General features: G+C 62.2%; 8 protein-coding genes across 8 annotated transcripts; 5 read left to right on the forward strand and 3 right to left on the reverse strand.

Moving 5' to 3' along the window:
• Positions 1-45: 45 nt before the first annotated feature.
• Q8F55_007712 (uncharacterized protein) lies at positions 46-1,448 on the reverse strand (the record flags this gene model as incomplete). Its single annotated transcript, XM_069356132.1, has 10 exons — positions 46-279; positions 312-439; positions 471-659; positions 692-768; positions 802-818; positions 855-966; positions 997-1,036; positions 1,136-1,245; positions 1,278-1,330; positions 1,362-1,448. 10 exons carry the CDS (start codon positions 1,446-1,448, stop codon positions 46-48), a joined length of 1,047 nt encoding a protein of 348 aa, XP_069205973.1.
• A 1,337-nt stretch (positions 1,449-2,785) lies between these two features.
• Positions 2,786-4,189, forward strand: Q8F55_007713 (uncharacterized protein; the record flags this gene model as incomplete). The annotated part of the gene is made up of 10 exons (XM_069356133.1): positions 2,786-2,952; positions 2,997-3,106; positions 3,162-3,190; positions 3,225-3,274; positions 3,307-3,418; positions 3,452-3,468; positions 3,500-3,716; positions 3,753-3,834; positions 3,869-3,999; positions 4,031-4,189. 10 exons carry the CDS (start codon positions 2,786-2,788, stop codon positions 4,187-4,189), a joined length of 1,074 nt encoding a protein of 357 aa, XP_069205974.1.
• An 828-nt stretch (positions 4,190-5,017) lies between these two features.
• Positions 5,018-6,313, forward strand: Q8F55_007714 (uncharacterized protein; the record flags this gene model as incomplete). The annotated part of the gene is made up of 9 exons (XM_069356134.1): positions 5,018-5,067; positions 5,103-5,212; positions 5,251-5,279; positions 5,315-5,364; positions 5,396-5,524; positions 5,559-5,775; positions 5,817-5,898; positions 5,931-6,061; positions 6,095-6,313. 9 exons carry the CDS (start codon positions 5,018-5,020, stop codon positions 6,311-6,313), a joined length of 1,017 nt encoding a protein of 338 aa, XP_069205975.1.
• Positions 6,314-6,841: 528 nt separating this feature from the next.
• Q8F55_007715 (uncharacterized protein) lies at positions 6,842-8,407 on the forward strand (the record flags this gene model as incomplete). The annotated part of the gene is made up of 11 exons (XM_069356135.1): positions 6,842-6,904; positions 6,946-7,206; positions 7,242-7,291; positions 7,328-7,350; positions 7,385-7,473; positions 7,510-7,526; positions 7,568-7,748; positions 7,784-7,865; positions 7,901-8,028; positions 8,062-8,136; positions 8,174-8,407. 11 exons carry the CDS (start codon positions 6,842-6,844, stop codon positions 8,405-8,407), a joined length of 1,203 nt encoding a protein of 400 aa, XP_069205976.1.
• A 252-nt stretch (positions 8,408-8,659) lies between these two features.
• Q8F55_007716 (uncharacterized protein) lies at positions 8,660-9,432 on the reverse strand (the record flags this gene model as incomplete). Its single annotated transcript, XM_069356136.1, has 2 exons — positions 8,660-9,276; positions 9,339-9,432. 2 exons carry the CDS (start codon positions 9,430-9,432, stop codon positions 8,660-8,662), a joined length of 711 nt encoding a protein of 236 aa, XP_069205977.1.
• A 283-nt stretch (positions 9,433-9,715) lies between these two features.
• On the reverse strand, positions 9,716-11,760 carry Q8F55_007717 (uncharacterized protein; the record flags this gene model as incomplete). The annotated part of the gene is made up of 5 exons (XM_069356137.1): positions 9,716-10,785; positions 10,827-11,140; positions 11,196-11,479; positions 11,538-11,546; positions 11,599-11,760. The coding sequence occupies 5 exons, from the start codon at positions 11,758-11,760 to the stop codon at positions 9,716-9,718; spliced, it is 1,839 nt and encodes a 612-aa protein (XP_069205978.1).
• Positions 11,761-13,153: 1,393 nt separating this feature from the next.
• YOP1 (ER membrane protein DP1/Yop1) lies at positions 13,154-14,013 on the forward strand (the record flags this gene model as incomplete). Its single annotated transcript, XM_069356138.1, has 5 exons — positions 13,154-13,344; positions 13,421-13,565; positions 13,625-13,727; positions 13,780-13,938; positions 13,997-14,013. 5 exons carry the CDS (start codon positions 13,154-13,156, stop codon positions 14,011-14,013), a joined length of 615 nt encoding a protein of 204 aa, XP_069205979.1.
• Positions 14,014-15,437: 1,424 nt separating this feature from the next.
• ERG5 (RNA polymerase C-22 sterol desaturase) lies at positions 15,438-17,407 on the forward strand (the record flags this gene model as incomplete). The annotated part of the gene is made up of 3 exons (XM_069356139.1): positions 15,438-15,550; positions 15,874-16,083; positions 16,141-17,407. The coding sequence occupies 3 exons, from the start codon at positions 15,438-15,440 to the stop codon at positions 17,405-17,407; spliced, it is 1,590 nt and encodes a 529-aa protein (XP_069205980.1).
• Positions 17,408-18,546: the final 1,139 nt, after the last annotated feature.

Genomic DNA, 18,546 nt, shown 5'->3' on the forward strand with positions numbered 1-18,546 from the left:
GGGCTACTAGCAATATGCGCGGAAGTGCAGCAGGAACACAGGCGACTACGTCTCCTTGATGGCGACAAGAGGATCGGCCTTGGATGCGGTGGGCGTGAGCGGATCGCCCGACTCACGGGACGCCGAGTTCACCAGGGTGCCCTCACTCGTCTCGCTTGCCCCGCCGGCCGACTTGCGCGCGAACCCGAACAGCCTGGAGGGGCCAACGTCGACCGGCGCGACGGTTGTGGACGCGCCCTGCATTGCCGACTTCATTTGCGAAATGCGCCAGTCGGTGCCCTGGGCGTCAGCGGCGCCTTGACACCACTCACATCGCGGTTGGTCATGGTCACGTCGTGGTGCATGAGCGCGACGCGCGAGTTGAGCGAGTACAGGAACCCGATGGCGTTGAGCTTCGAGTTGTTGATGTACGCCGCGAGCTGGTGGTTGAGGTAGATGACTGCGTGAGCGTCGCCGTGGCAGGGGCTCACTGAAGATGATGGTGTAGACCGAGGTCAAGATGAGGGGCGGGACCTGCGCCTCGAGCGTCATGCGGATGAGCCGCAGGATGACCTTGTCGCTGTGGTGCCAGCCGGTGCGGGTACGGCTCAGGCCCCAGAGAATGCTGATGGTGATGATGAGGTCTGCGGCCATGGACGCGCAGGTCCACACGACGATGGCTGGGGTGAGCTGGACGAAAGGCTCGACGTACGGGACAGCACGTTGCCGCGCACGTGGTCGTAGTAGAAGGTAATGTAGATGACGGCTTGGGAGATGGCGCCGCCGATGCTGCGTGTGAGGTGCGCCACTGTGCCAACTCACGACGTGCAGATGAGCGCCTAGAGTCTCAGCGGCAGTACCCTCCCGATACCCACCGACAGAATTCCAACCAAGTACCAGTTGCGGTTGTTGAGCCGGAAGGTGCGGTAGGTGAAGAAGGCTTGGATCGCGGCCGCGGTGCACGCGTCGATGATGACGAAGATGGAGCTGCGTGAGCGGCGTACAGGCAACGCTCACAGGAAGATGTAGGCCAGGAAGCGCGTGTACACGGCGTACTCTTGGATCATCTGCTCTCAGCGCCGCTCGCGCACAACGCACCATCCACCACGCGTGGAACATGATGAGGGCTAGTCAGCTCCGCCGCTGCACGACCCACTCCAGCTGCCATACACCATGACGGTGACGTATACGACGCACGCCTTGACCCACCACGGGTCGCGGTGCCTCGCTGACCAGTAGTGCACGAGCTGGAAGAGGAAGATGCCGCTGGGTGTCAGCTGCGGGCGGGGGTAGCTCACCACAGGAACGCGTTGAACGCGAGCGAGAGCCACACGAGCGACAGGTTGAGGTACTGCTGTCAGCTGTGCGCCGCCGCTACCCACCTTGTACGCCGCGTACAGGTTCTTGGCGTCCTCGGCTGTGCCGACGGGCTCGGTCGCGTACCGCGGCTGGGGGTGGCGGAAGAGCATGGTGGGGTGGGGTGAGGGCGGGGTGTGGCGGTGAAAAGGGAGCGGTGGAAGGGGTGAAGGTTTATTAATTTATCGCCAGCAGCACGGCAGTGCGGGGGCTCTGGCGCGAGGGCATTTGCCCCCCTTGACTGAGCGACAATATGCTAAATTATTCACAGAGGGCGTCGGTGGTATGCATGAACGCGAGGCCACGTGAGGCGTTGGAGGATCGCATCTGAAGCCGGCTGGCGGCCTCGACCTGTCCAGGCTCGAGGATGGGTGGAACGGTCATATGGCGGCCCTGGGTGAGAGATCGGCTACAATTTAGAGTGCCTACATACCAGGGTGGATCTGGATATCGTGTGTGATGGGCGTGGGGAAGGGTGTGCAGCAGGGGTGTGCCCGTGGGTCGCCACACACCGAAATCAATTAACGGCTCTTGAAGCTTCTTTCGCTAACAACCACCACCACCACCCCCTCTCCCCTGGGAACATATGGCGCGTCTTATCCTCTGTCCGATATCGCTCGAGACGGAAAGGACATAAACCATCTCTGCGGCTTCACACCAACCCTCCCCACTCTTGGCAGACATGGTAACCAACGCCACCCTGCCATCGCGCGGCAAGACCAAGCGGGTCAGCGGGACGACCCGTCGCTCCGGGGAAGGTAAGTTTGCTGCCCGGCTGTTCTCTGAGTCGCGTCGCCGCCTTCGCGCGCACCGGGCCTGGTTGAACTGCGCGCCTTACTGTAGTGTCCACGAGTTTCTTGCAGATGATACACATCACTTCCTGGGACATGCAAAGGGTGTGAATCACGACGTGGCAGCCGAATGTGGCGTTCTCCCTTTGCTCGCCACGTCGGCCGTCGTTGTCGACGAGGGTGATGGAGCGAGGTGCCTGGTTGACAAACGCATGTGTAGCCGGCTTGCTAAGCATCGGGGCAATACCACGGCATACACAGCAACAGGCAGAACGCGAACTGCTTCTCGCTCGTGGCGGCATTAATTGTCGGCAGTTGGCATGCCACTCCAACAGCGTCACCGATTCATTCTGCGGGAAAGCGAGCAACAGACCCGCGGATTTCACAGCCATGGTTGCTGGCGTTTCCATAGTTGTTGAGACACGAGGCATGGGGGAGGTACGCAGCTGGCCAGGTATTCCACCGCGCCGAACGAGCCGAGCGCCCCGACGGTGACGACGACACCGAGCGCCCTATCCTCGCCGGCAGTGACTCCGAACGACCGACTTGCTCCTGTCGATTCCCTCACTCCCATCTGGCAACTTTCACGTCTAGTTCCCCTGCAGTATCAGCATTTATCACCTCCCTCGTCTGCACCCTCGCCCTCCCAACCCAGCAACATGATACCCCTCGTCCCGCGCCACGAAGCCGCGCCGGTCGGCAACGCGACGACCGCCGCCGAGATCTACGCTCCGGTGAAGGCGAGTCCAATCTCGGGACGTGCTCACACGCAGGCTATGAACCTCTCCCTCCTGTGGGCCGGGATGCTGCTCAACTGCTTCTTGACGTAAGCGAGTTGAGCGCTGCACTCCACCAACCTCACCTCCGCAGCGGCGTTTTCACGTTCCAGCTCGTCTGGTGCGGCGCGGTGTATCGAAAGGACAAGGCCTGGGTCAAGGGCGTCGTCCTCTTCATCGCCGCCATGGCGTTTGGCAATTTCTGTGGGTAGTGGTGCGCCGCGCCCGTAGTGTCGTGGCAACGGCGTTGACGGCGCAGTTTTCCTCCTTTACTGGGCGTGGTGGACGGTGTGTGCAGTCGGCAAATGACGGCTGATCGCAGATTGTGGCAGACTACGGCGAGTACACCCATTTCCTGGCTTACATGTTCCTGTGCGCCGAGTCCCCCGGCCACGCTCACCCAGCTCCATCTTTGTCCTTCTCGACTCGGCGACGACGGCCGTCATCCAGGCCTTCTTCACCTATCGCACCTGGCGGCTCAACAACCGCAACTGGTACCTCGTGGTACTCCTGACCGTGCGTCACCCCCCATGCCTGCGCTCACCACAGCTGCTCATCTCCATGGGGTGAGTCCTGCCCGGAGGGGTCTGACCCCAGCTTTGGGTCCGGGTTGGCGCAGGCCGCCATCGTCATCTCCTTCTCCATCCACCAAGACATCTTCTCCTCGCTTCCCCGTCTAGATCCCATCAGTATCAGGCTGTTCCCTGCCATTGTGGCTTGGAACGTCGGCTCCATGGGCGCCGACCTCGTCATCACCGTCAGCATCCTGTGGGGCCTGTGGCGCACCCGCACCGGGTGGGATCACAGTGACAAGGTGTGCTTCCCCGCTCCTCTACTCCGCTGAGCGCAGGTGATTGCCCGGCTCGCTCGCATGACCCTCGAGGCGCAGACGCCTCCGCTTCTAATGGCGGTCGTGTTCACCGCGACCTATAGTGGGTTACGGCGGTGCGGAGATCACTCGCCCAGTCACCCTCTTCCCCCACGGCCTGGGAGCGTATATCAACAACTCAAAGCTCAGCTGTATCGGGCTTATGTATTCGCTCAACTCGCGGCAGGGGTTCGTGCGCCAGAACCTCACGGTGGAGCAGACGCCGGGGGTGGGTGGCGCTTCGGGCTCGCTGACGGAAGGGACCCGGCTGGGCCAGCGAGCAGGTCAAGACGGCACCTGGCGAGCGGACGACGATGATGACGGTGCCCGACTCGGACTCAACCACCGAGGCCAGGCTTCCCGCCCAGTCGGTTGCCTACGGGTTGCGTGAGGACCACATGCTGCCCCACAGCCAGTAGTATTCAGAGCCTCGCACAACGTGCTCGGCAGAGGAGAAGTGCCACATTGTAATTACTGTAGTAGTCCAACAAATGCCACATGATCTGTCTTGAAGCGTGTCAATGTCCCGCGCCGTAACTGGGGTGCATCGCGTATCAGAACCCCCCCGAGCAGCATCACGATCTCACCCCGCGCACCCGGCGTTGTCAGGTTGCGGGCCTTACAGAGTGTCCATGCCGTTTGGAAAACGAATGTGGCGTGCCCCAATTCCTCACCACGCCCGCTTGCCTCAGACGACGAGGGCGGTCGAGACACAGGCACAAGCGAGACGCGATGGTGAATGCCACACAGGCGTGTGCTGATCACTGAGCATGCGCAGTGGCGGTACCTCCATACATGCACCAAAGCAGAGGGAGGGCAACCTCCTGCTCGCTCGCAACAGAATAAATTGTCGGACAAAGCCATTGTTGGCATGCCCACATCGCTGAGCAACAGAGGCATGGGGCGATGAGTCGAGCCGGACGAGCCGAGCGCCCCGACAGTAGTGGCGACATCCGCGCCGAGGGCACACCGGCTCCACTGCGGCCTCCTGGCTTCTGTGGGTGACTAACTCCGCCTGGAAACGCATCCCCCGCTACATAACACGGCGACAGTGTACCTTCTCCTTCATCACCACCCACACCGGCTCTCCCCCACCCCAGTGAAAGGACTCTCCACACCAACCAACATGATACCCCACCTCCTCCCCCGCTACGAGAAGACACCAGTCGGTAACGCGACGACCGCGGCCGAGATCTACGCTCCGGTCAAGGCGAGTTTGATGCCCACCAGTCGCTCACACGCAGACCATGAACCTCTCCCTCTTGTGGGCCGGGATGCTCCTCAACTGTTTCTTGACGTGAGGCGCATTGTGCTTGACTCACCTCATCCCAGTGGCGTCTTCACCTTCCAGCTCGTCTGGTACGGCTCGGTCTACCGCAACGACAAGCCGTGGGTCAAGGGCGTCGTGCTCTTCGTCGCGGTGATGGCGCTGGGCAACTTCAGTGGGGGGGGCGGTGGCGGGCACGACGCTGACCGACAGTCTACCTCCTGTACTTTGCGTGGTGGACGGTACGTGAGGCTGGAAGCCCCTGCTCACACCACAGCTCATTGCAGACTACGGCGAGTACACCCACCTCCTGGCTTACATTTTCCTGTGCGCAACGTCCCCGCCACGCTGACCCCAGGTCCATCTTTGTCGTCCTCGACTCGTTCACGGCCGGCGTCATCCAAGTCTTCTTCACGTACCGCACCTGGCGGCTCAACAACCGCAACTGGTACCTCGTGGCGCTCTTGGCCGCGCTAATCACAATGGGGTGCGTCTCTCCCCCCGCCGCCGCCTGACGCCAGCGTCGCCTCGGGCATCGCGCAGGCCGTCATCTTCATCTCCTTCTCCATACAGCAGGTCCGCTCCCCAGTGCTTGCACGTACGGGTCCGGTCGGCTCCAAGCTGATCCCAGCCATCGTCACCTGGAACGTCGGGTCGATGGCTGCCGACCTCGTCATCACCGTGAGCATCCTCTGGGGCCTGTGGCGCACGCGCACGGGGTGGCAGCACAGCGACAAGGTGGGTACCGCGGTGAAAACAGTCGGCGCCGCTGAGTCCAGGTCATTGCCCGGCTGGCCCGCATGACGCTCGAGGCGCAGGCCCCTCCGCTCCTCCTCGCGGCGGTATTCACTGCGACCTTCAGTAGGTTTACACCAGCGCTCAATCTCACCCAGTCATCCTCTTCCCCCGCGGCCTCGCAGCGTACGTCAACAACTCGAAGCTCAACTGCATCGGGCTCATGTACTCGCTCAACTCTCGGCAGGGGTTTGCGCGGCAGAACATCACGATGGAGAATGCGCCGGGGGTGAGTGGGGTGCGGGTAACGAGCTGACGGAAGGGGCGTGAATGGGCGATCGAGCAGGTCAAGACGGCATCGGCGCTTCCACCCAGCACTAGCCAGCGCCACACCCAGGTCGACACCGCCTCGGCGGCGAACCCGCCCGACTCGGAATCGACTAGCGAGGCGAGCGAGACAATGCTGCCAACTCAGTCGGTTGCGTATGGGCTCCGCGAGGAGCACATGCCGCCGCAGGGCGCTTTGCCCTACAGCAAGTAGTGGCCCAGAGGCTTGCAGGCGGCCCCTGTGACTTTGCCGACGCCAGGTGCCACACTGTTGACTTGTCCAACTCAATCCGCCACAATGAGCAGAATGCAGCGTGTCAATGTGCCTGCCGAGTCGTGACTGACTGAGTGACTGACTCGGGCGCAGCGCGCATCAGAGATCCGATCACAGAAGCAGAGAGTGACCTTCGCCGTCTCACCCTCGACTCGACGGCCGCGCATGACCACGGGGCGCAGGGGAAATCTGACCCGGCACCGCGCCGTCTTGCTCGCAATCTGGGACTGTGCGCGCGCGCTTGATCGGCGCAATCTCGTATCCAGGCGACTGGCGTGTTACTCGCCCGAGCCAGCGTCTGCACCATCTTGGGTCAAACTCGACCAACCGCCAGCCCAACCCACTCCCCATGTATCTATCCCCTTTACGCCTCGCCTTCCTCGTCGCTGGTCACTTCCACTCCTCACGGACACCCACTTGTCCTCGAGTTTTGTCTTCTCTCAACTCTACCCCATCCCCCTCTCTACAATGAACACACCCACGCCTGACCTCATCGAAGCCGGCGCGGGGGAGCTATTCGCGGCGCACAAGGTGCGCGCGCCCCCTCCTTCCCCGCTCACCCTCACCCCCAGCGCTTCTGGCTCGGCTGCTTCCAGGCCGAGGTCATTGTCGACACGTTCCTCTGGTGCGCGCTGCACCCGCACACGGCTGACGGCAGCGGCGTCTTCACCGTCCAGCTCACGCAGTACTGGGAGTGGCAGAGCAAGGACCGGCTGTGGACCCGGGTCGTCGTCAGCGCCACGGCCGTCCTCGTCTACTTCGTCACTGGTGGGTGGGTCCTTTGGGAGCGCGAGCTCACGCCAGGTTTCATCCTGTACAACTGCTCGTACAACGTGAGCAGCGAGACTGAACGCACTACTCACCCCAGTTTGTGGAAAACTACGGCCTGTACGCCCACTTCCTTAACGGCAGCATCCTGTAGGTTGATTCCCCTCCCGACGCCGCTGACGCCAGCTCGTGGTACGCCATCTTCAACGGTACGTGGTAGCGCGTAGCAGCACTCACTCCCAGCCCTCACCTGCGTGACGACGCAGGGCTTCTTTGCGCACCGCGCGTTCCACCTCACGAACCGCAACTACTTTATTCTGGCGCTCGTCTGGGTGAGCAAGCTGCCGTGGCAGGGCTGACGACGACAGGTGTGCATCCTCACGACGTGAGTGGCGGAGTCAGCACTGCGCTGCTCACACTGGCCAGGCTCGCGGCGACCATCGCCATCAGGATCCTCGAGCACGAGGGCTACTCGCTCGACTCGCACAAGATCCGGGTCCCGGCCATCCTCTACATGTCGACGACCGTGTGCGCCGACTCGATCCTGACCATGGCGATCCTGTACTGCCTGTTCAACTCCAAGACGGGCTGGGACTCGACCGACAAGGTTTGCGCGGCGGTGACGGATGGCGCTGACACCAGGTCATCATGCGCCTCGTGCGCCTGACGATCGAGTCGCAGCTGCCGCCGTCGATCCTCGCCATTGTCACGCTGGCGACTTTCTGTGCGTTGAGGGCCGCCACAAAGCTGACCCCACAGGCAGCTTCCCCGACCCGGCGCTCGCGACCATGATGCAGGTCATCCAGTCCAAGTTCTACTGCATCGGCCTCATGTACTCGCTCAACAAGCGCATCAAGTTTACGCCGCAGACGATGGAGACGGCGACGGTGGGTGTGAGCGTCGAGCACGGCTGACGCCAGGGCCAAGTCTTCATGCTCAACCCGAACGGGCTGGCGACCATCAAGGTCGACGTCGAGACCGAGACGTACGAGACGGTGCGTGGGGGCGGGCGAGGGGCAGAGCTGACCAAAGCGCGTCGAGTACCTCCCGGCGGGGCCGAACCGGAGCAAGCTCAACACTCTGCAGATGGGTGACGGTGGTGAAGGCACCAGCTTTGACGCGACGGACAAGGCGTCGGCGGCGACCGTGGCCACGCTGGCCAGGTCTGAGAAGGAGGGCAGCGCGCACGAGGTCGAGGTGCTCGACCGCCTCGAGCGTGCGGGCTGCACCACGCCGCCGGTTGGTGTCCAGGCCGACATTCTTTAATCGGGGGGCGAGAGAACCTTCCACTCGCAGGCTAGGGAGACCTGGCACTCGCGCAGGCCAGGAAATACCTGCCACTCACGCCACACTCGTTACCGCCCCGTACTTTTCACCATACTTTAATATGCAGTCTTCAGAAGGAGGGGGTGTTCAGTCCGAGGGCCGGTCGGAGGGCCAGCAAGAAGAGTCAGACGCTCAGTCGGAGGGGGTCAGCGAGTTGAAGCATACATCTCTACCTCAAGCCACACACGCCCGCTACACCTCGCCGCGGATCTTGGCCTCACCATACGCGACCTCTGCGTCGTCGTCAAACGTCTCGCCGGCAAACTTTTTCGCGTATCCCTTGGCCTCGTCGACAAACCCGGGGTGGTGGGGCTGTCCGTGGGCCGCCTGCGCGCGCGCGTTGATCACCTCGACCTCGGGCCGCTCGCCGGCGAGCTTGGCCTCGCCGTACGCCACCTTGTTCGGGTTGTGCTCGACCTCGCCGGCGATGACGTTGGCCCAGCCCTTGACCTTTGCGTCAGCCTGCCCTCGCCGGCCCAACCAACCTGCTGCGTGAACGGCACCTTGGGCTGCCCCTCCTTCTCCTTCTCGACGTGCTTCTTGACTCGCCGTCAGCTGCACCCCACCCCGCAACCCACACTCATCGGCATACTCCGAGTCGAGGAGGCGCGCGTCCGGCTCCTCGCCGGCGAGCCGCCGCCGCCCGTACTCGACCTCTGCGGGGTTGTTGAACGCCTCGCCCGCGAACACCTTGGCGTAGCCCTTGACCTGGGCGTCAGCGCGGCCAGCAGCGCAACCCACCTGGTCCTTGAAGGGCACTTTGCCCGCGTCCTCGGTGACCGCGCTCCCGCCGCCGGGGAACGTGTCGCCTGGCGTGTCAGCCGCCAAAGACCCCAGCGCCACCCCCACACCCCGCCCCACCCCAACCCACCCTGCTGCGCATCCTCGACTATGCCGTCGTTGAGAGGGTGCACCTCTGGCGCGACGCGCGACGGCTCGAGCGGCTCCTCGTTGATGTTGGACATGGTGTGATGGACGGTGTAGAAATAGCCATGTTGACACGTTTTGAACGCAACCGCAGCGCGGGAGCGATGCGTCTCCAGGGGAAGGAGTCGTACCGCGACCCAAGGTTCGGTTCGCGTTCCATCCAGTGAGCATGACGTCAACACCTGCACTCCGGCTTGCTACACATTCATGCTGATACTGCTCTGCTACCGCTGCGCTACCGCTACAATCACAACACATGATACTCGTAACCGCCGTCTATGATATGCGCCGCGCCGCGCCGCGCCACGCCTACCCCCCCGCCTACCATATGGCGTTGACAACAAACCACACGATCGCGGCCGGGAGGAGCGCAGACAGCAGCTCGCGCAGACTCTTCCCCAGCACACTGTTCCTCGTGCGCCACAGCCAACGCAGCGATCTCGTCACCTTGGACAAGTACCCGTTGCCGTGCGCATACCCAAGGCTGATCACCGACGTGTCCTTGCCACGCGCTGAAGCCATCCAGTCTGTGGCCGACAGCACTCGCGGAAGCGCCACTCGCCTGGGCGTCGGCTGGACGATCGGGTTCGGGAGCAGACCCGACGACATGCGGAGAGCTGGCGGCGTCGTCGCACCCGCCTCGTTGAGATCACCGCCGTAGCTCGAGCGCCTCGACAGCGCCGGCGACAAGTAGCCTTCTCCAATCTCCGAGTCGTTCTCATCGTACGGTATCCGCGGACTCAGATGAGGCGAGTTTGGCGTCGAGCCTCCCCCAGACAGCAGTGTCGCCTGGTGGTGCCGTCCTCGCGCGGTCGCTGTCAAGCCCTGCAGGTGCTGTGACGAGTGCGTTTTCGTTAACACTGGGCGCTCGCGGCGCTTCTCGTGTGGGCGGGGGCTGTGCCTCGGTTTCGGAGATCGATCGCCAGCGTGGTGTGCAGGCCGCACTAGTGCCGAGCGAATGTTGGTCAGAATGAGGTAGGCGAAGGTGAAGATGATGAAGGGCAGGTAGACATAGTTGTAGACGCCCAGCTGGTCGGGAAGGAAACAAGGCAGATCGGCATGACTCAAGACGCCGTCCTTGGGAGGGATGAGCGACAGCAACTGGAGGCCGGGGTTGCGGATACCAGCCGAGGACGAGAACGACTTGAGCGTCACCTCGCGGATACCATGCTGGTGGGTGACATCACAGTAGTCGTGGTCGTCGCCACTGAACACGACGATCGGCCGAAGCGCCTCGAGCAAGAAGTCGCTCGTCTCGCCACCCAGGAGATTCTGATAGCCCAGGCCGACTCCCTTCTGAATCGTGCCATACTCGCGCAGAGGGCCGCAGCTCACAGTGTCCGGGCGTGCAAGTGGGACGTGCGTGATGAGGATGGGGTTTGATGGCGGATCTGGCAGGTCAGCAGCCGCCCAGTGCCAGCCAGCGTCGTACCTTGGCCCAGACCCTGCACAAACTCGATAACGCCCCCAGCGATACCAGACCACTCGCCATACTGGATCTCAGCGGCGTATCGTCGTCGATCTTCCTCGATCAGGCCGACGGAATCCAGCAGGATCAGGCTGTGGTTCGCCACCGATACCACGGCGTTGAGGTCGCCGAAGTGCTCCTGGAATCGTCGTCGAGCATAAGGCGAGAATGTGCCATGCGGCCCGAGCCCAATGTCGTGATTCCCGGGCACAAAGTAGATATCCGTCGTCTCGTGAAGCTTGAATATTGAGCGGAACAACTGGTAGTAATCGTCGTAACTGGTGCGGTCAGCCCCAGCTCCCTCCCACGCCCAACGCCACACCCGTGACCCACTGCCTGTCTGTCATGAGGTCGCGCCCGCAGTCGAGAATGTCGCCGACGATGATGACGGCATCGATGCGTCCGAGGCGGCGCACAACGTTCCAGCTCTTGCGCATGAACAGCTCCTCCATGCCCTGCCGGATCGCATTGACCCACGGCGCACTGTCCGGCGGGTGCGAGAGACTAGGGTGGGGGACGTGGGGATCCGCAATGAGCACGACGTGCGTCGGCGCCTGTGCCGACCCCTTGCGCAGGACCGCGTCGGGGAAGCGGCAGCTCGAGAGCGAGTAGAAGAACTGGAGGCGTCAGCCACATGGCGAGATCTGTGCGCACGCGCGCGTGCTGATAACGTACCTCGCCCACCTGGGAACAGTCAGTGGCCAGCTCGAACAGGAGATTGTGTAGCGCGACTCACCTCGTACCAAATGACCAGGACGACCGACACGAAGCGGAACGCCATGAGCTGCGTCGAGCGGCTCCTCAGGCCCGAGCGGCGCATCTTGAACGGCCCGGCGGTGAGCCAGTGTCCGAGGCCCGATGGCTGCGACCTGGATCCAGGTCGGACGCTGCTGCTCATGACGAGGGAGGGGGAGTGATGGGCGATGGGACAAAGTGTCGGTTTGTTGAGACGAGGGCCAAGGAAGGCTTCCTTGCAGCAGTCGGCGCGTCTGACGGGGCTCCTATGCGTGTGCGCCGTGTCTCGATATGACACGTGAGGCGTGTACCTGGATGCTTGATGGGTTTTGGGGCAGCAGTGGCTTCGGGTCCTAATGGTTGAAACGTCCGAGGCCATTGGATCTTGTAATGGGGCAATCAGGCTTTGTTAGTGCTACATTGTAGTCTTTGCTAGCTTTCCCTGGTATTGAAATGCAAATAGCTCGCTCGCACTGTCTTTTCAGGGCCGCGGCACCCTTCAGACGCGTCGAAACGGCTACAGAAGGCCGCTGAAATCAAGGGTTTGGATTAAAGTTGAGAAAATGACGAAAGAAAATAAAAGTGCCACTTCCACGTTGTCTGACGGAACTGGCGGAAATATACGTCATCGGCGGTCTCGTGCAGGCAGTCGTGCTCGATATCGATTGTATGACGAGGGGCGGCGGCAGGCATTTGCTTGACTTTAGTATGTAGGGTTGCAACGCGACGCAACGCAGGCAGCAGCGACGACTGGTCGCGTGCAACCTTGCACTGGGGCATGGGAGTGCTGTGGGCTGTTGGGCCTAGTGGGCAAGGGCGAGCGAGGGCGTGCATGTGTGTGAGTGTGCTCTGCCCGCCGAGCAGAGCAGTGTTCCGTCCCTTTATGCAGCACCAGCTATGCAGGAGCATTGCTCCATGACGCCAAGTCTGTCGGACATGCAGCCAGGTCTCACCAGGCTGTTGTGGTGTGGTGGGTGGCCAGTGGCCGTATAATCCGGCTGTCGACATGGCTGGCTGCGCATGACCGCATACGCTTGCGTGCACATGGCCGTGAGTCGCTGGGTGCTGGCTGGCGCGGCGCGCTGGCAGCCTTCACTCCACTTTTGCTCCTACGCCCCTGAAACCCTGCCACCGCCGCCGTCACTGTGAATCGCACCCGCCCACCCACCCGTCCCTTCGCCCGGTTGCGCAAACCAACGACGACATTCCATGTCACTGGGCAAGATTGCACGCTGGCTGGCCGCTGGCGCACCACGTCTTTCGATCCCTTTTGCCTCTCTCACATCATCATCCATCATTCAACCTTAGAAGTCACTTTCTACAGTCCCTTCTCTTCACTCTACTCCATAACCTACTCCATCTAAATCCTACCAAAGGTAAGCATCCATCTGGGCTCGCCATGCACCAGCCAGCCTTCCCACAGCGCTATCAAGCCTCACCGGCGACTCTAGCCGTGGGAACCTGGCTGGCGGGCTGGCTGGCCAGTCAATCGCTCACCAATGACCCCACCCCGCTGACACAATGACCTCTTTGCATCCATGCTCTATCAAACGCAGATGTCGACCCCTCAGGCTCAGCAGATTACCCAGAACTTCCTCAACCACCCCTACGTTCAGCAGGTCCAGAAGACTGCTCAGGGCCAGCTCAACTCGCTCGACGCCGAGCTCAACAAGTTCCCCGTCCTCCGTGACATTGAGAAGAAGACCAACGTCCCCAAGGCCTACGGTGTCCTCGCCCTCGGTGCCGCGTGAGTGCTGCTGGCATCCAAGATGACACGCAATGTTGGTTGCACAGGCCGCTGACACGGCCTTGCGCTTTCACAGGGCTGTCCTCCTCATCTTCTTCAACCTCTTTGGCCTCGCTGGCGCCGTCTCCAACCTCATCGGCTGGGGTCTCCCCGCCTACCTCTCGATCAAGGCCATCGAGACCCCCAGCACCAACGACGACAAGCAGTGGCTCACCTACTGGGTACGTCTGTGCACTTGTGGTGGTGCAGTTGCCGAATCGTCATTGACACGGTTCCGCAGATTGTCTTTGGCACGTTCAACCTGATCGAGTCGTTCGCCATCCGCCCCATCCTCTACTGGGTGCCTCTGTACTACGTCTTCAAGACCGTCTTCACCATCTGGCGTGAGTGTACAAAGCGGATGGGCAGCATTTTTGGCATTGGCTGATCGTCTAGTCTTCCTCCCCGCCACCCGCGGCGCCGAGGTTCTCTACTTCAACGTGATCCGCCCCTTCGTTCTCAAGGGCTCGTCGCGCCCCGCCGCTCCCGCCCCCTCGTCGTTCTCGTCGACCACCTCGTCGGGCGCCGCCGCCGCTGCTCCTTCGAGCTTTGAGCGTGAGTCGCGATCGATCGCCCACTGCCAGTCTGGCCCTTGACTGACGTCCTCCTCCAGACGAGAAGACTCTCTAAGTCTCTCGACCTCTGCCCTCGTCGATTAGCACGCACGAACTAATGATCAGCGACGACGAGATACTATGATCTGCAAGAGCGTTCTTTGACGTGACTGGCTTTGAACCCAGGCATGTTTTTTTTTGAACGAAGCGAAGGAGGAGGAGGAGGTGCAGTGCAGGGCGACCCTGACGTATTGGCGGATGGATGAAATGTGACGTCCTGCACGACTTTATTACGTGGCTACCGGGCCGTCATTGCTCGGCGGTGTGGTGCGGGTGGTGCGTCGGTGCAGGCTGGTGTCGGTGACGCATTGCCGCCGACAGTGACGTCGGGTGTCTGGGTGGCGGGGGGAGAGCCACGAGCCACGAGACTGAGCACGAGACTGACCATTGATGACCTCCAGAGCATTCATGCGTGGTGCATACCGCCGAGGTGTCCCTTGTAACCTGCTGCCTACGAGCCACGAGGCGAGTGCCTTTTTTCTTTTTCCGAGGACGGTCTGGCTAGTTGTCAAGTGCCGAGAGCAAGCCAGAGCCACGAGCCAGCAGCGAAGCGAGAGATCTGCGCCGCGCGCGGCGCGCGCCTGGCCGACACGGCGCCCGCAGCTTATTTTCCCAGGGAAAGTGTCTGGCTGGGTGCTTGCTTGGCCGTCTTGGCCAGCTGGCTCCGGGCTTGACCATCGCCCTCGCCGCCGCCGCCTACTATCGAGCCACAGCGAGCACGAGCTTGACGGCGACTGCATGGGCGCGCGGGGCGCGTCGGCCTCCCTCCGTCGCAGCGGCCAAACTCGTCGGCTCACCTCGCTCGGCATGCGTGGTTCGGTGCAGCGTGCTTGCCTTTGCTCAAGCCAAAAAATTGGTCCCGCGCATCGTCGCGTCGCCTCGGTCGGCCAGCAAAAAAGTCGCCTTGCCGCAGGTTTTATGCCGTCGTCGTCATGGCACTTTGCAGGGCTGACCCGGCCCAACCCCTTCGGCAGTGGGTTGGTTCCCTTGGCGCGGCCTCCTGCCCTCCTGCCTGCTGCCTCCTGCCTTGGGCCTCTGCCGCTCCGTGCCGATGCCTGCCTGCTTGCCTGCCTGCCTGCCTGCTGACTGACTCCCTGCTGACGTCCTGACGAAAGAAAGTGGTACGACCGTTTGTGCAAAACACGCCGCCAGGGGTCGCCTCGGGCCATGCACTACTATGGGGCTCACTCTCGAGTTTTGGCCTGCTTGTTATTCGTTGCTGGCTGCCGCAGACTCCTAGACATCTCGTCCATCTACATCATCTCCACATAGATCAGTCACTGTAGCATAGGCCAAGTGCTCCTCTCCGCCGACTGGCCCATACACCCTCGAGAGAACTGCCCCTCGCCCTTGGCTCCTCTCCGCCCCCTCCTGCCACCTTGACAACAACGCGTAAAATCGGCAGCAGTAGCAATAGCAACAGCAGCACCATCTCCAACCATGGCAGCTCCAGCGTCAAAGCTCATCCCCCGCCCCACGTCCCTCGTCGACTTTGACACGGTCAAGTCGTGGGGACTCGGCAGCCTCACAAAGGCCGGCGTCACCTTTGACACGTGAGTCGCGCGCGTCGTGTTTGCTGTCGTCGAGCGATGCTGACCGTGGCTTTTCTTGAACCTCTCCTCGTCGATCCTCCTCGTCCCTCTCTCAACCCGACCCGACCCACCCCGACGGCCATCTCTCCTGACCTCCTTGGCCTTGGTCAATGCGTCGCAATCATCGTACCATGCCGCCGAATCATGACTACCCCATTCTGCGACCACCCCAATGTGCCTTGGGTCAATGCGACCGACCGACCGACGCGTTTCATGGCCGGCCCTGACCGACATTGACTTGCCTCTTGGTCGTGCCACGCTTCTTTCTCGGCCGCCCCAAACAGCAAGACGACGGCCGCGACCATCCTCACCGTCATCCTCACCCTCCTGCTCCTCGAGCAGGCCGTCTACCGCGCCAAGAAGGCCCACCTCCCCGGCGACAAGTGGACCATCCCCGTCATTGGAAAGTTTGCCGACTCGCTCAACCCCACGCTCGCAAACTACAAGAAGCAGTGGTACTCGGGTCCCCTGTCGTGTGTCTCGGTGTTCAACATGTAAGTGGCTACCTGGGCGGGCGTGTGGCGAACTCGGGAGCTGACCGCCACGCCCAGCTTTATTGTCATCGGCTCGTCCAACGAGCTCGCGCGCAAGATCCTCAACTCGCCCAACCATGCCGAACCCTGCCTTGTCGCCTCGGCCAAGAAGGTCCTCCTCCCCGAGAACTGGGTCTTCCTCCACGGCAAGGTTCACGCCGACTACCGCAAGGCCCTCAACGTCCTCTTCACCCAGAAGGCCCTGTCCATCTACCTCCCCATCCAGGAGCGCATCTACCGCCGCACCTTTGAGAGCTGGGTCAACGACTACAAGACCCCCACCGAGATGATGCTTCCCATGCGCGACCTCAACATGGAGACGTCGCTTTCCGTCTTCCTTGGCCCCTACCTCAACGACGCCCAGCGTGACGAGATCAACAAGAAGTACTGGCTCATCACCGTCGCTCTCGAGCTCGTCAACTTCCCCCTCGCCATCCCCGGTACCAAGGTCTACAACGCCATCCAGGCCCGCAAGGCTGTCATGAAGCACCTCATGGCCGCCTCGGCCGCCGCCAAGATCCGCATGGCCGACAGCGCCAACGAGCCCGAGTGCCTTCTCGACGAGTGGGTCCGCGCCATGATTGACGCCAAGTCGAGCGACGGCGAGCAGGCCCGTCTCCTCAGCCGCGAGTACTCGGACAAGGAGATTGCCATGGTCATCCTCTCGTTCCTCTTTGCTTCCCAGGACGCCATGTCGTCGGCCATTGTCTGGGCCTTCCAGCTCACCGCCGACAACCCAGAGGTTCTCGCCAAGATCCGCGAGGAGCAGTTCCGTGTCCGTGGTGGCGACGTCGACGCTCCCCTCACCCTCGACCTCGTCGAGGACATGGTCTACACCCGCGCCGTCATCAAGGAGGTCCTCCGCCTCATGCCCCCCGTCATCATGGTCCCCTACCTCACCACCAAGGCGTTCCCCATCACCCCCGAGTACACTGTCCCCAAGGGCTCGATGGTCATCCCCGCCTTCTGGAACTCGCTCCACGACGAGACGTGCTACCCCGAGCCTGACAGGTTCAAGCCCGAGAGGTGGCTCGCCGACGAGGACGGCACGCTCCCCATTGCCGAGTCCAAGCCCCAGAACTACCTCGTCTGGGGCAGCGGCCCCCACAAGTGCATTGGTGGCCAGTACGCCACGATGCACCTTACTGCCACACTCGGCACTGCGTCGGTCCTGTACGACTGGAAGCACGAGCGCACCGACCTCTCGGACGAGGTCCAGGTTATCGCCGCCATCTTCCCCAAGGACAACTGCAAGCTCAAGTTCACGCCTCTTGCTCAGCAGTAATCTTGTCGGCGCTTGCGGCCCAGCCGCCAGGTGTCTTAATGGACGTTAGAGGAGGTCGGCTGTTGGGGCCGCCATGAGGGTTGACGGTGGAAGATAATCGACACCACGCCATACCATAGTATCTCTTTTTTGGCACTCTTGCTCTAGATAGCTTGCTTCCAGTCTATGGGTATCTCGTTTCATTGTCCGGGCGTGAAGGAGGGGCGGGCGGGTCGGGTGCGGGCTGCTTCAGTGTGTCAGGCTCTGCGACAGGAGCTCCCCGTGTTCTGTAACAATACGGCCCGGGCATGTCGCGCATTGACAGAACACGCAGCAAGCTTATGCAAGGCACCTGTGACGCACGACGGCTAATCCGGCCAGGCTTGTCGAGCACTTGGATCTGGCATGCCCCGGCAGGCCGGCAGCGCAGTCTGCCCCCCCGCTCCACAGCATGCCGCCGACACGCACTCGCGTGGCATTGGCCGTGCACACGCGGCAATCGCGCCAATGCCTGTCGGGCGTGTTGAAACTACAAATCGCAGTTGGCAAGGAGGCATAGGTCGCGCCCGCAGCTCCTAGCCTCGTCCCTCCCCCCTTCCCCCCCGACGCCACACGCCAGCCGGGAACACTGATCGTCCCGCCGTCTTGTAGAGCGCCTCCGCCACCCGCGCCAGGCCGCCAGTCGAGCCTAGCCTGTGTAGCTGGCTGCTGGGCCGCTGGCCTGCTAGGTGGCCCGGGACCCTGCTCGGCGTTACCGCATGCATCGGCGACTAGCAGCTGCAGCTTGCTTTGCGACTGCTACGACGCGAATCAGGTTCCGCGCGTGTGCTGGCTAGCAGCGGACGGCCAGGAGTCAATCAAGGGCCGCCTACTAGATCCCTTAAGTTGCAGAGAAGAGGACGACGGCGACACTGGGCCGGCTCTTGGAGTTGCTGGAGCGAGCTGCTACTGCCCGCCGCCACCGAGCAGCCGCTGACGCCGCCGCCGCCTTCATTCATGCCTTGATTGCCGCTGGCTGTGCATAAACGGCATGTTGGCTGGTGCTGCTTGCTGCCTGCTGCAGCTGCTCGTCGTGCCGCTGCGCTGCGCTGCGCTACCTCCCACCTGCCTCACTTACGACACTACGAATTGGCCAGAGCGTGCCGAGGAATACAAATAAA

This window comes from Vanrija albida (assembly GCF_041260175.1).
Source record: "Vanrija albida strain AlHP1 chromosome Unknown contig_6, whole genome shotgun sequence".
Classification (NCBI taxonomy): Eukaryota; Fungi; Basidiomycota; class Tremellomycetes; order Trichosporonales; family Trichosporonaceae; genus Vanrija; species Vanrija albida.